The sequence below is a fragment of the Strix aluco genome, chromosome 3 (assembly GCF_031877795.1).
Source record: "Strix aluco isolate bStrAlu1 chromosome 3, bStrAlu1.hap1, whole genome shotgun sequence".
NCBI classification, from domain to species: Eukaryota; Metazoa; Chordata; class Aves; order Strigiformes; family Strigidae; genus Strix; species Strix aluco.
Genome location: NC_133933.1, coordinates 11798121 through 11814961, shown reverse-complemented (window position 1 = coordinate 11814961; position 16841 = coordinate 11798121). Strand labels below are relative to the sequence as shown.

Genomic DNA, 16841 nt, shown 5'->3' with positions numbered 1-16841 from the left:
TTTGAGCAAATATTCTAACTTTCAGATTGTGAAATAAAACAAAAATTCATAAAGCAAAATGGATTGAAACACTGTTTCAGCCTTGTGTAATATCATGCCCCTCTGGTCCCTTTATTGTGCAATCACTTTTTTCAGTTATCTATTGGTCTCCTTCAAAATACCATTTTTTTTACTTAAACTGAAGGTGAAGGCAAACTTGGCCACCTACTGTAACAAGTAACTTAGCAAAAGCAGAGGTTTTGCTCACCTGTGCTGCTTCTGGACAGGTATTTGCATTCTGAAGCTGTAGTGATTGCAGGCCTTTAGTTGAGCTGGTCCAACTCAGTGATGCATCAGAAGACACTACACTTTGCCAGAATGTTTTCCTGCAAGCTCAGTGACATAAGCTGGCTTAGGGAAAGAGTTTGACAAGCATCAGCTTCTGCAAACTGATTGATGGGAGCTGGGGATGAGAGGAGATAAGTGCAATGCCCCCTGTTTTGAGTACTGCTGAATTGTATCAAATCAAATGGTATCCTCTATGCATATGCAAATTCAATACAGGAGGGGAGGCCTTGCTGTAGTTTTACAGTACTCTTTAGTCTGATTGCTCCATCTCCAGTCAGGCTTAATTACAAGTCTGTATTTTCTGTGAACTCAATACTGGATCCTGCACAAAATATTAAAGCATCTGCATTCAGTTCGTACACTAATCAAGCAATTTGGGGATATTCTCACCTGTGGATATTAACGTGTGATGAAAAACTTGCCAAGACACTTCAGAATCCCATTTTTCTTGTCTTAAAGCAAGAGCTGGAGGTCATCTGAAAAGTTACCATCCTAAAACTCTCACTTGTGCCAGTTGAAGTCAAACAGGTAGGATTTTGGCATGGCTGAGAGTAGTCACTAACTTAAGGGAGGTGGGCATCTCATTTCAAGCACTGATACCTGGTGTTACGATTGCTCATTTGAAATAGAACAGAATAATCTGCCACAAAACAGCAGCAGTTATGTACTCAGCTTGCAGCTACAAGGATACTATGATCTTTGTTGCAGTTTAAGCCTAATTAAGGGTTAGGTGCAGTAACACTGATAAATTTAGATTTAAAAGCTTTTTTTACAGGGGTATGACCTTCTTAGCTTGTATTAATCTGCAAGGTGCATTGTGGACTAATGGCACTATGCAAATAAAGTTGCATTGGTCCTTTCCTTAGTGTGGAATATTGAGAGGTTATCTTTTTCAGTGACTGATACAAAATTGTAGTGCAACTTCTAACTTTATTTCATGTAGGAACAAAGTCTTTATTTCCTCCTTCCATTTATTGAATATGTTTCAAGCTAGCTTGATGGATGGAGACTGTTAAAATACTGAGTTTTAACTAAGGAAAGATGTAGGTAACAATCTAGCAGTGCTTCAAAGTGATACAGAGGTCAGTCAGAGACAGGCTTAAGTGTATCATCCACAAGATGAAGCAGGTTCAGGTGAAGTTGTGCCTGTTAAGAGACCAAAGTGTCCTGTGACATGAATCACATGAAATCAAATGTGGTCATATCTAGTGCTCATTGAGGGACTTGTCAAAAGATTTGTGTAGTTTTGGCCTGAATTGCTACAAATAGGGGTAACTTCTGGACCAAACTGGGAAAAAGTATTCTTGTATCATAGAATCCTAGAATGATTTGGGTTGGAAGGGACCTTAAAGATCATCTAGGCCCAACCCCCTGCCATGGGCAGGGTCACCTTCCACTAGCCCAGGTTGCTCAAAGCCCTGTCCAGCCTGGCCTTGAACACTGCCAGGGAGGGGGCAGCCACAGCTTCTCTGGGCAACCTGTGCCAGGGCCTCACCACCCTCACAGTAAAGAATTTCTTCCTTATATCTAATCTAAATCTGTTACCCCTCATCCTATCCCTACCCTCCCTGATAAAGAGTCCCTCCCCAACTTTCCTGTAGCCCCCTTTAAGTACTGGAAGGCCACTGTAAGATCTCCCCAGAGTCTTCTCTTCTCCAGGCTGAACACCCCCAACTCTCTCAGCCTGCTCTCATTAGGAAGGTGCTCCAGCCCCCTGATCATCTTCGTGGCCTCCTCTGGACCTGCTCGAGCAGGTCCACATCCTTCTGATGTTGGTGCCTCCAGAGCTGGACACAGCACTGCAGGAGGGGTCTCATGAGAGCAGAATAGAGGGGGAGAATCCCCTCCCTTGACCTGCTGTCCATATTTCTCCTGATGCAGCCCAGGATATGGTTGGCTTTCAGGGCTGTGAGCGCATGTTGCTAGCTCATAGTCAGTTTTCCATCTACTAATACCCCAAAGTCCTTCTCTTCAGGGCTGCTCTCAATCCACACATCACCCAGCCTGTATTTGTGCTTGGGATTGCCCCAATGCACTTGGGACCTTGCACTTGGCCTTATTGAACTTCGTGAGGTTTGCATGTATAAATGACAAATGGAACCTAATGTTGAATAGTGTAACAGATTCTCTTGCAAAAGCGAAAAGCTACAGTCCATTGACATATACCTGTGAAATATGATTCAGCATTGCAAAACTATCCTGGAGTGTACTGAAGCTCAAAGCAGGCCTGGAGCTTTGATTTCTAGACTGGTCAGTGGATGCATAAACGTTTTATGGGATAAAAAAACTCCTGGGGAAAGCTGTTCAGGTTTTACTTAGCCTCTCTGGTAGAGGTGTATGTGCATGACAGAACAAAAACAAAACCAAAACCACCAAACAACTTGTAAAGAGCTGTGGTTCTTTCTCTTTACTTAGATACTCATGTTCATTTTCTGAATTTTTATCTACTCATCTCATTTACTTGTCCATGTCTGATCCAAACAGCAGAGCTGAATGGTGTCATTTGGGAGAATGCTGGTGCAGAACTGCTTGATTGCCTTTCCCTCTTAATATGGTTTGCTCTGCTGCTAGGTGTGAGGAATGTGTGTGGTTTTTTCCCATCCCCCTTTAGAAATAAGCAGTTTCACTTATTTGTAGTAAGTGTTTCTATTCTGTACAGTCCCTGGGTGCTCATGCTGTTTTCTGAGATGTCTTGAGCTCTTTTCTGAAAACTGCCAGTGTAGAGTCAGCAAGGTAGAGACCATGGCCTAGTGAATTGAGAAGTCTCCCCTTTAACCTTCTCAAAGAGCACGCTTTCCTGGCTGGTAATCTTCTCTGAGTAGTCAGAGGCAAATTCATTAAACGTCTCTTTCTGTTCTGCCAGCATGCTCTATTCTAGCCTGTGAAATAAAGGTTTTTATCGAAGCCCCCTCATCAGTTGAACTACTCTCTGCCTACCACTTCTCTCTTGTAAGATTTCAGTGTATATAAACCTATCACAGTGAAACTACTTCAGGGCACCTGTTCATGCTCCTTACTTGCCCAGTACATTAAACTATGTTTCTGTGTTAAATGTACTCATATAATGGCGGGATTCTTCTGTGTGAGCCACTGCTCTGTGTGTTGCCTGTCCTTGAGGACCAAAGACCTTGTTACAGTACCATTAGCCAGAAGTGTTAGCTGCAAATTGTACTTGATTCTGATAGCTCTTTCCAGAGTGGGCAATGTGCTAATAAAATTTTAATATGGATGTGTTGACGGACATGTATGAAACTTGCAATGTGACCTTTTCTCTTGAATCCTAATCACTTAGGAAAAGGTATTTGGTAACTGACAAGTATAGATTGTAGATCTTCTGGTCCTTACCTATTCTTTTTGGCTTCTGGCGTTGGGAGTTGTGCTGCCTCTGTTAGTGTAGGGGCTGAGATGCTTAGCTAGTTTCAGCAGTTGACCTGTTTGTGAGGGGGAAGGGAGAGGATTAAATCAAGATCAGGTTTTTTGTTCCTTAAAGAGGTTTAGCTGTTCCTGTAGTGAAAATACAGGCTATTTACAACTGTATTTGAATGGAGTTCTCTCAACTGTGAGAGAAGAGTATGAGTGCAAAGTGGAATTGATGGACAAAACTGAGCCATTCTCATCAGCTCTGAGCACTTGAGACTTTAAAGCTGTGCATGTATACTCTTCAGTGACTGAAGAGTGAGTTGTGCAGCTGCTGAAATACAGTACATATGAACAGCATTTCTTTGTGGATGATCCTTGAAACGCTGCAGAATAGCATTGTGTTTGAGTATTTTGTGTAGTGTTGTCAACTGGTTCTGAGGAAGATGAGAAAACAATGTGGAAGTCTGCTAAAGCATAGCATGTTAAAAAAAAAAATCTCCTCCTTGGTTTTAAATAAGTTTCTCTTCTTGTTTTGTAGACTTCCCCTTGCTGGATAGGTGGAAACACTGAGCCATTGACTGGGTTTACGTGGAGAGGTGGATGTGAACGGGAAACCACTGGTATTCAGATTTGGAGTGAAGTGTTTGTAATTGATAAACCCAATGGAACAAAGGTAAGTGCTTGACTCAAATAGGTGTAAGTAAGGATTTTTGCCTCTGTGTTTATCTTTAATGCCATGGGTTTCATGGGGGCAGTTGCTTTCATCAGTTGCTTTCCTTTGCATTCAGTAGCTGCATAACATATTTGGAAACTCAGTGGAAGTATGAATTTTTTTACTGGATTGTAAGATTCAGTCTCCAACAGTAGTCCCATTCTGGGAGTACTTTGTTTTGGCAAAGTCTACTCTGTCCAGGCTGAAGAGTGGGTTATCCTGTGGATGTTGTAAAACTCAGGGCTGAAAAGACCATATATAGACAAATGCTGTGATAAAAGCACCTCTCTAACAAACACTGTTTTTTGAGAGGTGAGAATGTGTTCTAGCTTGTAGCTGTGTTCTAGTGAAATGTAATTCCATACATTTCATGCTATACATGGCTATAAATACTGGAAACAGCTTCAGTGTCTGGAAGCTGGTCCTTCCATATAGTTTTAACAGGTAGTCCGTAAAAAAGGACTAAGTCTTAACAGTGGGATAAAAGGCACTAACTCTATTCTAATCAAAGCTGGTGCATCTTTTTTAACTCTTAGGTCAGTTTAACTACAAAGTTTGGTTGTAGGTGTGTTATCTTCATGCTGAAACAAAGCGTTAATGTTAATAAATATTTACTCCACAATACTGGTGGGGTATCTTGAGCTATTCATGTTTTTCTGGACCATAAGCTCTTGGTTATTTAACTTTTATACCCTTTGCATTTGCAAAGGAAACATCCGATGGCCAATTAATATGGGACACTGATCTTAAACAGGTAGTGGCTTAGGGGCATGCAGGAAGTTTTGTCAAATTTCATAGCTAACCGAACAGTTCTCTGGCTAAAAAACAGTTAAGTTGTGAGGATCTGTTTATGCTCTAGGGCCAAATCACTTGCTTGCTCTTGCTTATTGGTCATCTTTAACTGAAAGAGAAGGCAATTGTAGTAGATCCCAAAGGTGGGAATTGGACAGATTAACTTTTATCATTAAGCACTTAGTTCCTTGTTGTTCCAGCAGACAGTCAGTATCAATTATCTTGTTTTCTTCTGAACATGATTAAGATAGATATATTTTTAAAAGTAACCCTCTCACTCTTGGCTCTAATGAACTGTGCTAGATTGTCAGCTGAAACTGAAGTTCTTCCAGTGAATAAGAGCTGTCTGTTACTCTGCACTTTACCCCCAACTGGCCTGAGGGAGGCTATTTCTGTGGGAGAGGGTAACTAGTGTAGCAAGGCCAAGGACTTAAGGTTGCTTACTCAGCTGTAGGTGTGTAGAGGCATGTATGCAGGAAGCTGACTGAGGTTTAATAAGTAGTTATAGAGGCAGAGACTTGCTCTACTTGAAATAGAATTTATCCCAGTGGCCTGGCATTTAAAAGTCTTAACAACTTGGTTAACTATTACTGCTCTTTAAAACTCTCTAGGTTGCTGTACTACTCATGGATACCCAAGGTGCCTTTGATAGCCAATCCACTATCAAAGACTGTGCGACAGTTTTTGCTCTGAGCACCATGACAAGTTCTGTCCAGGTGAGAATACCTGTGTTGGCAAATAATGGTAGCTATAGGAATCCTCTATCCTGAACATGCAAAGAATATCTCTCTAGCTGCGCTTTGAAAGTTCACTTGCATATCCTCCTCCAACTGTCATTTAAGCTTTCATGCTTAATGTCTTATTTTCAGTTTAGTATACTACATAAGTTTCTCTGTGGAATCGAGGTTATCCAAGGCCAAACTGAGTGAAATTGCTGACTGAGCTGGGGAATCCTAAAAAAATGTCAGAATAGTGACTGCTTCTGTACAGATGCCTCACAGAATCTTTAAGACTTTAGATACAGTTTCTGGTGAAATTACATTGTGATCAGCTAAACATACAATTGCTGCTACTGCAAAACTTCTGACAATTCTCTTGTGCATGTCCAAAACTAGTTTTAAGCTTATGCCTTAAATGTGCCAAAAGTGAGCAGATTTTGAGGGATGACAAGTGATCTTCAGACACATTACAACATGAAAGTAACAGGAGTATGTAGAACACCTTCTTCCCTGTGGGGTTGGTTTTGGTGGTTTTTTTTGTTTGTTTGGCTTTTTTTGTTTGGTTTGCTTTGTTCCTGTGGCTAGGATAACTTGTGGGTTGTTGCTGCATCTTTGAGTTTATTGCTGCTCAGTATTTGTGCTATTGAAACAGTCTCAAGCTCCCTGGATAAAATCAGATTTCTCTGGGAAGATTTGAAAGCAAAAAAACCCGGTGAACTAACTACCCAGTCATTTCTGTAGGAGATGCAGTTGCTGGAGATGCAGCTGTTGGACCAATGAATCCTAGAGCACTTAGACATGCCCTTCTTAATCCTCCTGTCTCTCACCTGTGTGGTGATTTGAAGTATTTGGCAGTCTTCTCTGATTCCTTTATGGCTTTCTTCCTTGGAAGGAAGTTGTTCGAAGAAGGATTTAGGTAGTCAGCAGTGGTTTTGTCCCTAGTGCTTTGTATAAGGAAGTGACTTTTGTTTGGGATGCCTTCTGTGACACGTTTCTAGTTGCTGACTTTTGGGTAGTTAGACTTATCTGGAGGGGGTAAAAATACTCAAGATACCTAAAAGACTACATGACTGTAAGATAATGGTTTCATGTTACACTAATTCTTTGACTGTCTCCTGCAGGTATACAACTTGTCCCAGAATATTCAGGAAGATGACCTTCAACATTTGCAGGTAAGAATATGCTGAATTTACATTAAGTTGCTTCTGAACTGACAGTCTTGTCATTGTTCTTGAAGTTACTACTAATGTAACTGTGATTTCAGAGCTGCCTGCTACTTCATATAAAACATTGAAGCTGACCCGATGCTAGAACTAGTACTGCCTATAACATTTGCATCATCTCCATGATGCTGTGGTGCTTCTGCTGTGCCAGTGCAGAGACAAAATAGTACAGACTTCTAATCTGGCTAAATCTTATCTTTCTAAAGTCTGTTCTCTATATGGTAAGTTCTGAAATTCCCAAAAGGATGAGAAAGGAAAATGATTTATGGAAGTAACTAATGAGAAAATTCCAATGTTTCTCCTTTTTCCCTAAAATAGGAAAATGGATGGTATTTCATAATCAGTTTCTAAAGAAATGTGGGAGCTTGGGTCACGGCAGAAAGAGTGTTTTCTATCCAGAAGCCTTCTCTAGTTTTTCAACTGAGTACAGAGTTTTATTTCTGCTTAGAAACAAAAGCAGGAAAGAGTTGTCCTCTTTAGTGTGTGGTTTTCATCCTCTAATGGAACATTGTGGTCAGAGGCCACTGAATTCTGACTTCATGTGAATGGTGCTAGAATTGTATCTCCTTAACTTAAAACCTATAACTTTAAAGGCCAGCTTGTGTATTAATAAATGACTGCCTGTGCTTAGGCCATGACCTTGTCACAGCTTAAAACTGTTCTACATGCCTTCTGATTGAAAGGACTTCTGTCTTGGTCAGTGCTGCAAATGACTGGCTGCCAATACTGGAAGTAGAAGAGCACTAACTAAACAGTCTTGTGATGCAGTTCTCAGTTAACAGAGTTGTATCACTGGGCCAAGACCTCCCCACAATCCAAAAAAACCCAACCAAGCACTGCAAACAAAAAAAAGCCTTAGCTAATTATTTGAAAGCCAGGCTTTTCTCATGACTTTGGTCCTTTGACAGTCTCGGTGCAATCTGAATAGTGATCCCTTTCTGTTATACTGGAGGGTGAGGTTTGAGGGAAGAGAAGGGTGATAGACATAAGCAGTGGGTAGGGGACACCCATGCATTTAAAGCTGGGACAAGGAATCATGGGCTGAGGGAAGAAAATTCTGGATTTCTGTTATAACAGGAACTTCTGTTACTCTGAAATACTATTAGTCTATGGCTGCCTCTTCCATGTAGCAGGGAAGTGAATGGGGTAGGGAATTAGGATCAAAGAAGCCAGTCTCTGTGGGTGCTTGGCCACTTCAGAGCTTCTTTTGCTCAGGGTGACAGGGGCTTGGAAGTACTGTAAGTTCTCAGATGTTCTTGTGATCAACACAGGAAGAACTGTTCTTTTAGCCATGAAATTTATCTGAGATGTTCCAGGAGTTAGTTTTAATGCAGAACAATGGTTGCCTGGTACTAGAGGATACTGGTGTGCTTCCTTCACCTTGATCTCCAAGATCTATAAGGGGGCTAGTGTGGCTCAACACCTGACAGTATTGACCTCTACTGAAACATCCAGCACAGTCCACAATTCATGTTCTCGTGGGTTGTCTGGCTCACTCAGTCCAGTGAAGAATGCCGCTGCTGGTAATAAAGATGGTGGTAGCAACAACAGGAAGACAGCTGACACATGCCTTTATAGTAGAAGGAAAGAACAATTATCAGTTAAGGTTATGGGCTGAAGTAGAGATCTGGGAGGCTGCTGAACTTGGCTTGTAGTTAAATGTCTGATACATTGACTCTAGCCAAGTTCCTTGAGATATCCAGGAATAAATCTTTTGTGGGAAATAAGGGGCAAATGTTAGACAGGCTTACCTCCTTAGCCTAGGAAACAGGTTTTGGAAACTGGCTTGCTGAGAGATACAGCCAACTTTCCTCTGAGAATAGCCTGCAGGCCACCCACTTAGAGCTGTGGTGCGTTGACAGTTATGGAATGGCACTGGGAAACCAGTGGAAATCATGTCTCCTGCTTGAATTTTACTGAGGGTTGGTGTACTTGAGGTGTATTGGCCATTCTTAACCCATAATAGGATTTAAGAACAAATGCTTTATTTCCTAGTGACATAATAGAATATTTTACAGTAGAAAAATGTGGTTTATATGTGGCACCCTTATGCTCTTCTTTCTATCAGTTGTTTACAGAATATGGAAGACTAGCTATGGAAGAAATTTACCAAAAGCCGTTTCAGGTAACTATATATGTTAAATGGATCTTAAGCAATTGAATGTGTAGCAAATGAGCTCAGGATAATTTATGCAGAGAAATTAGTTGGGCTGAAGCTAGCCTGTTCTTTACAAGACTGATTTTTCTTCCCTGTCACCACATTTCTTGGCAAAAACACAATGGAAAAATGCTGAAGAGGATCACATTTGGGCAAGTATAGCTTTGTACCTGAGTTATAAGGCATAAAAGGAATGAAGGTATCAAGTGATGTGTGAACATTAAGGAGAAAAGTTTCATGCTGCCTTTTCGCTCGTTACCCTTTGAGATATGGTTGGTCTTTGCTGGTGGTACATGGTTATACGTAAAGGTCCTGTGGTCTCTAAGAAATAGCACTGAGAAGGGCCATGTTGCATTTCATTTACGTGAAGCCTTACTAGCTTCAGTGTTAAAAGTCTCAAAACTGATAGCATCTCCTGACTGTTTGCTAGGCCAGAGAAGGGTTTGAGGCTTCTTCTGTTTAGTGGAGACAAAGACTGAGATCTCTTCCATCCTGAAGTATCCCCTTTAATCTGTAAGGGTACTACTTGACTGCTGTTGTGGTGAGTTTTAAGACTTGTGTCTCTAGAATATTCAGCCTGCAAGTGTGAGTCCCCAATGTTCTTGTGATTGGCCAAGTCTGATTTAAGAGTAATGTCAAGGTTTGTTTTCTGTCTTCAGCTGATGGGAGAGAGGACAGTGTAATCCCTGTGGGATAGCAAAAGGCAAGCCTATGGAACAGGGAAGCTATCTTTTTGAGACACTTGGGTACTTCCTTTCAGATAAGGAGTGAGTTGCATTTGTGTGTGTAGTGTGTGGGTTTGATGTTTGGGGTTTTTTGGGTTTTCTTGGGGTTTTTTTTGTGTTTAAACAAGCAAACACTTGCACCACAAAACTACAAGGCTACTTCATTTAGAGCAGCCAAGCTTAGAAATTTTTTTACTTAAAATAATCACGTGTGATAGTTTTTGACCTTAGGAATGATGAAACCCATTCACTGCTGCTGTTGTTCCTGTTACAGACACTGATGTTCTTAATTAGAGATTGGAGTTATCCTTATGAACATGCATATGGCCTGGAAGGAGGAAAAAACTTCCTAGAGAAAAGATTGCAGGTAAGTTATCTCCAGCAGTCCTGGTGTGGTTTTCTAACTTAATTGACAACTTGCTGTCAAGGTAATGATGCATGATGAGATAACTCTTTGTGCTAATAAAATACATTTGTGATGTTCCCACTCGTGTGCAGAGTTCTGGGGTTTAGAACTTGACAGTTTTAGGTTCAGGAATGAAAGCTTAAACACGCTTTTGTGATCTTTCTGCTTTTAAGCTGCTGTTTAATCTTAATTGCTGTACTGCAAAACTATTAGCAGTTCTTACTGCCTTTTTCTTTTCTTCAGGTAAAGCAAAACCAACATGAAGAGCTACAGAATGTAAGGAAGCATATTCACTCCTGCTTCAGTAATCTTGGCTGTTTCCTGTTGCCCCACCCTGGTCTTAAAGTTGCAACAAATCCAAATTTTGATGGGAGGTTGAATGGTAGGAAGCTTTCAATTGTGTGTTTCTTGATTCAGATCACTGAGTTTTTCTTTTATAATGGAAGCTAAACACTGAAATGATTGCCTGTTGAAATTCTTGACTGGAAAATTGTAGGGCTAAAAGGTGAAACTGTGGAATCTAGAAATGTGCACTGTGTTCTTTTCAGTGGTTTGAAGGTAGAGGAGTTAAGCGGGCAGAGGGAATGGATATCTTTGTGTCTAGCTGTTGTTTGGAATCTTTATTTATCACTAAGATCTTTATTTAATGACTTTTAAGTATGTCTCAAGTTATCAGATTACAGAGGGGAGAGTTCACAAAATTAAAGACTTCACCTTCCTAAAATTGAAAGGCTTTTCTCCAAGAACTTGCTAAACCAAAGATCAGAAGTAGAATGACTTTAAAATAAAAGCTGTAGGTTTCTGCTACTGCAGAATAAGAGGCAGCCAGGATTCCTCCAGTTGTTGCTTGATCCCCCAACAGAGGGAATGTATCAGAATAGCAAAGGCTAAAGAAGTGGGTTTGCAATAGTGGGATGCCAACCACCTCTGTGCTGAGGGCACAGACTTGTGGGATTATTGTGTAAGATGTTGGTGTAATTGGGGAAATGCACTTTAAGTATTACAAGGACCATGGAACCTTGTTCTCTCAGTCTAGAGATTAAAGAGTAGTAGGTAGAATTTATTAAAGCTATACTATGTATTTAAGCTGTTAAATATCTTAAAAATGCAGTCAAGGGTTGTGATGTTATGGATTTTGAAGAGTCATGGGTTATCAGTGTTCATTTAGGAAATGTAAGATTGAAAGCTAACCACTTTTTTTTCCTGAAATTGATTGAATTTTACTAGATATAGATGAGGATTTTAAGAATGAACTGCGGAATTTGGTACCATTACTGCTTGCCCCTGAAAACTTGGTAGAAAAAGAGATTAGTGGATCCAAGGTGACCTGTAGAGATCTCGTAGAATACTTCAAGGTAAGCAAGCTCATACTAATTATTTCTGTTAATGGCTTAAAAGAAAATATTCTAATTTTAGGGCATGTTGTTCCCAGAGAAGATAAGATATCTAGGCTGACACTTACTGATCAGCTCACTTTTATTTCATGACTCTGACTTTCTGGAACTGGGACACAGCTTCCTAACAGTATAGCTCTTAGTAAGCTACTATTGGCAAAATTGTGTGTTTTTTTTTTTTCCTTTGTAAATAGGCTGGAAGACTTCAAGTTGTATTAGAGATTTTTTCCCTACTTTGAAATCCTAGTTTGTCTGGATATGTTGCCTTTTTTTTTAAAGAGGGTCTTGTGTAGATTGTACAGATAGAAAACCAGCTCTTAAACTGCTAGGTATGCAGTGAAAATTTCAGATACTCCCCTGTGGATTTTTAACATGCAAGGAAGATGCTTTCTAAACACTTGCATGTGCAGCACCACTGTATCCTCTGAAATACTTGTGTATGATACTTGCAGCTGTTACTCTTGAGCTGTTTTGGTATCATGGTGACACCAGCAGAAATGTGATAACATAATCTGTACGTCACCAGGAATTGGTCTGGTGTGTGTAACTTTTTTTGAATTGAAATGACTTAGACAGTTGGCTTGGTAGGAGAAAGTGGCACTCATTCCTAAGGACATTAATTTTGCATTATGACTTTTGAGCATGCATGTTAAAGGTAGAAGAGAGTTGGGCTGATGTTAAGAAGCTATGCAACGGAGGAATCTGAGACCAGAACTCTTTAACACTTGTCTTTCCTTTATAAAAAGTTGCTTCATTTTACATGATATGGGATGCAGAAGTCATGGCTGTTCTGACAAGCATAAAATCAGCACTCTAGAGCTCATATGTTCAGTCTATATTTACGTGGTTGCATGCTGCTTTTTGTTCTGCTTTCTTCTCTAGTAAGACCTGATCCTATACAGTATAGGGAGTGTTGAACTGTATTCAACAGCAGTTTAGGAAGGATTGCACCCTAAAAACTATGTAAAACCTGCTCTATTGAAAAGCTGCCTGATTCATGTCCTGTATCCAGTCTAGGAGCAGTCATGCAGGGTGCTGTGGAAACACTGTGGTTATGTAACTAAAGAGGACTGCTTCCTTGGGACTGTGCACCTAAAGCTGAGATTGGAAACTGGAGGACTTTTACTTGGAGGAAAAATAACTACAGAAGCAAGGAGGGTGTCAAGGGACCAGAGTCTTGTATAACTCTATACATTTTTGTAGGTTGTCCTACAACCTAGAGCATCGGGTATATAGGGACCCCCAATAACCTTGTTCTCTGCTCCTTTACAGAGAAGAATCCTCAGGGCAGAGGCTTGTAGACAAGCTGGGGAGAAGAGCAGCAGTAGCATGAAAAAGAATAACTGCCCAGCCTCCGAGGGGCTGAGAGTGGCCTTGTTGGTCTAACTTGCACAGCTTGTCCAAAGCACTGAAATGGCTACTGCTGCCTGCTATGCCCGCTCCACTGATCTGTCCCAAAGAGCTGTGCTACGTGCCATCCTGTGGGCTGGAGAAGGCGACGTGAAGGACATGTTCTCTTCCAGCCTTCTGAAACCCTGGTGAAAGAAAGGACACCTGAAGATTGGTGGGGTGGGGCACAGAGGGATAGGCTGCCTGCTTGGCTTCCAGAATTATTTTGGCCACTCAGCTCTGTCTGCATTAGTGCTTTGATCTGTGTTTTTTTTTTTTCTTCCCATGCTTGAAGGGAGAAAGGCATGTGGGGAAATGTAAGGACTGGTTCTCCCAGCACTGGGGTGTGTTTGGATAGACCTCTTGCCAGAAAAGCTGTGTGAGGTAGTCATCTTCACTCTTTTGTTTTGGGTGAAGATTCCCTGCTTAGCAAAGACCCAATGTATTTGAGGGAGCAGAAAGCTGCTGTCAAGACTGTCACTTCTTGAGATAGTGGCCATATCTCTTCAAGGTGCTCTGCTAACCTGCTAGGCCCTAACCTCAAATGCACAGGGAAGTAAAGCACTAGGGATAACTGTGAGAATGCCAGACTTGTATGAAGAAATGTGCTTAATTGAGTATTTAGCATTACTACAAAGAAATAGTCAATGAGCTCTATATCATCCCTCTCTTCTTTTCCTCAACTGTGAATGTTTAGGAAAAAGAAACCTTTTTTTCTTTCTCCCATTTAGGCTTATATTAAAATCTATCAAGGAGAGGAGCTACCTCATCCGAAATCTATGCTGCAGGTATCTTATTTTTCGATCAAATAATCTGATAGATGTGTACTTTGTAAGTTATTTGCAATTGAAGATCGTGACTGCTGTGGGTCTGAAGCTCCCACACACCTTGCTGTAGTTCTTGAAGGAGCTATGTACTTTGAAAGCCATCTGAACTATGTAGCCTGGGTACACATTTGTGTCTTCCCTAAATTCCATCTACTAAATGGAGTAGGGGTATATCTGGTTGGGTTCTTCTAGCTGCTTCAATTTCTAAGCATGTGTTTCCTGTAACTTGTTATTTTTGTCAGTGTCTTTCAGACTGTATTCAGAGGGCTTTTAGCATCAGATGCAGCAGATAAAATGAAGAAGGCTTGCAGGAATGCAGCTATTGCCACTGTCTTGCAATGCTGGGCTACTCTGTGGGTTTGTTAGATTGGATAACTACATTGAGGTTTCTTTTCTGGGTTGATCCAAAGAGGATATAATCAGCTTTAAAGTGATCTGAACACAAACTGATTGTGTAAAGCTTGTGTTGAACCCTTGAATTGTTTGGGCTGAAGAGCTTTCACCAAAGTGTGGGCTTTACGGTTGGTTTTAACCATTTTGTGTTTGTAAGACTTGTTTTTTTTTAAGCTTCCTGTGTCACTTCATTAAGACATGACTGTTCTGGGTTTTTTTCATCCTTCAAGGCACTAAATCTTTAGACACTTGGGGAAGTTCAGAAAACTCATCACAGTGAAATAAAGGCTGCTATCATTTCCTCTATTTAGCATGCCATAAATGGGGTTGTGCAAGATATGCAGGATGACATAACTGTCCCTGACATGACAAGGTTAACAGTGTTCTTAAATTCTTACAAATTCTGACACCAAAACTGCACATACATAATGCAGAAAATACCAGCTTGCTGCTTTCATCACAGGTAGTGATGTATCAGGATTAACATTTAGTAGTTCAGTGATCCTTGTTTGCTTATTAACAGTAGAGCATTCAGAAGAGATGGCTCATAATGAAAAGCACGCTGGAGTTTGTCTTGAAGCTGTACTAGAAAGCTGAGGAAAATGTTCTCCTAGTCAGTAATCTGTTTTAATGTATATTGCTAACTGTCACTTGTTTTTGTGGGGCATTTTTCTGGCCATCTGAAGCTTTGGAGGTTGTGGAGGTATGTTGGGCAGTGTAACTACATGTATGTAACCAGCTGGTAATGCTGTGATGACACATGGTGCTCAATGTTTTCTAGGCAACAGCTGAGGCGAACAATCTTGCTGCTGTGGCAGGAGCAAAAGACTTGTACAGTAAAGGCATGGAGCAGGTATGATGATACAACTTTTTTCTAACTGTTGTCCCGATCCAATGTTGGGGGAGGTTTCGCTATAATCCCAAGAGCGAGATTAAGACACAAACGAGGTCAAATGCTGTATACCTAAAACAGGTTTTTATTACTAAAAAAAGTGAAGAGGGGTAGCGATAGGACAGAATGGAAGGAAAAGACAGGAATAAATCAAGGATGCAGGATAGGGCTGCAAGGATAGTCACCACCATGGATCCAGTGGCATCCTGTTGGTCCTCAGTCTTCAGTTCTTCGGTGGTGGGTGCACACGGATCTGGCTTCGATGGTGGATGCACGCTGAGCAAAACTTTCTGCTGCCTTTTTAAGTTCATAGTATCCACTGATTAATATATCTGCCCACCTTTAGTTTTTTTTCTCTGGTCCCACAGGTTTTGTTGCATCTGGCTTCAGGGCAGGAACGTTTTCCTCTTGTCAGTTCATTAGCAATGCATGTGTGGTGTCTGGCCTACACAGTAGGGCCACAAATGGCTACAGGATGGGGCCAACTCAGTACACTCTGCCCCTTTGAGGCTTGTCTAAGGAGTCCCGACAATGCAACCACAAAGAAGTGGGGGGGTGCATCCGTCAATACACTCCCACTTCTCTTGGCGACACTCCCCAGACCAATCCACAGGCCGCAGCAGCTTCTCTTGGAGGTTTGCACAGACACAAGCAAGCTTTGAGACAGTCATAGGACATTTCAGTCTCTCACAACTGCCTACATGCAAATACAGGCCTTCTGTTTTAATGTACTCAATGTTAGTTGTGTGTGTGTTAATGGAGAAAAGTAGTTTAGGGCCAGTACTCGTGTGTTTTCTGCATTCTGCTCTGAGGTTAGATGTCTGATGCAGCAAAGCCAGGATTCTTGGAGACAGAAATTGCTGGGGAGGTTTGGGAATGGGTTTGTTTGTAAGATACCACCTGTTAGTTCCCCCTGCTGCTCTTGATAGACGTCTTAAAATCCTGTGACATGAAATGGACAAACAGGTGAGGAGTCGTTTGGTGGACCAGGGTCACACAAGGGTAGAGTTCTAGTTTTATAGTCTTATGCTTCTGAATTGTGGTCATTCATTAGCAGTAAAATGCAAAGATTAATTCTAAAGTTTAAAAAACACTTGAAATACAAGAATTATCTTGTCTGAAAAAGCTGTATGTGTAACTACCTACTTGCTTCTTCTCTTGAAGACAGTGACTTATACCACTCCAGGCTGAGTGTACTTCATACTTCAACACAGTGTTATGCAAGGTTTTATCATAGGAAATTCTGAAAACAATTACATGTCTTGTAAAGCTTAACTATGCTTATTGTGAAACTCTACAACCAGAAAAGACCAGTAGGTGTGATAACATACTACAAACATAGCTTCTCATTAACTAGGCTAATTCTGGTCTTAATGGCTGAAGTAGCTTTCCATTTTGAAATTAGGGTAAGAGCTAATGCTAGTGGCAGACTAGCCAGTTCCAGTTGTTAGCAGGCTGTTTTGAGAATGCTCTGCTGGTGTAGAGGGACTCCTTGGTTTATTTCCATATTGGAAAATCTCTTGA

At 41.0% G+C, this 16841-nt stretch overlaps 1 protein-coding gene across 3 annotated transcripts in view; it reads left to right on the top strand.

The window, feature by feature from the left end:
* Nucleotides 1-16841, top strand: part of ATL2 (atlastin GTPase 2) — a 41299-nt gene that overhangs the window by 18201 nt on the left and 6257 nt on the right. For all 3 annotated transcript variants that reach the window (XM_074817382.1, XM_074817381.1, XM_074817383.1), the window contains 9 exons: nucleotides 4226-4360; nucleotides 5803-5907; nucleotides 7032-7082; nucleotides 9202-9258; nucleotides 10291-10383; nucleotides 10666-10804; nucleotides 11650-11777; nucleotides 13937-13993; nucleotides 15207-15278. In XM_074817382.1, coding sequence (XP_074673483.1) covers nucleotides 4226-4360; nucleotides 5803-5907; nucleotides 7032-7082; nucleotides 9202-9258; nucleotides 10291-10383; nucleotides 10666-10804; nucleotides 11650-11777; nucleotides 13937-13993; nucleotides 15207-15278 — 837 coding nt within the window. The remainder of the gene's footprint in view (nucleotides 1-4225; nucleotides 4361-5802; nucleotides 5908-7031; nucleotides 7083-9201; nucleotides 9259-10290; nucleotides 10384-10665; nucleotides 10805-11649; nucleotides 11778-13936; nucleotides 13994-15206; nucleotides 15279-16841) is intronic.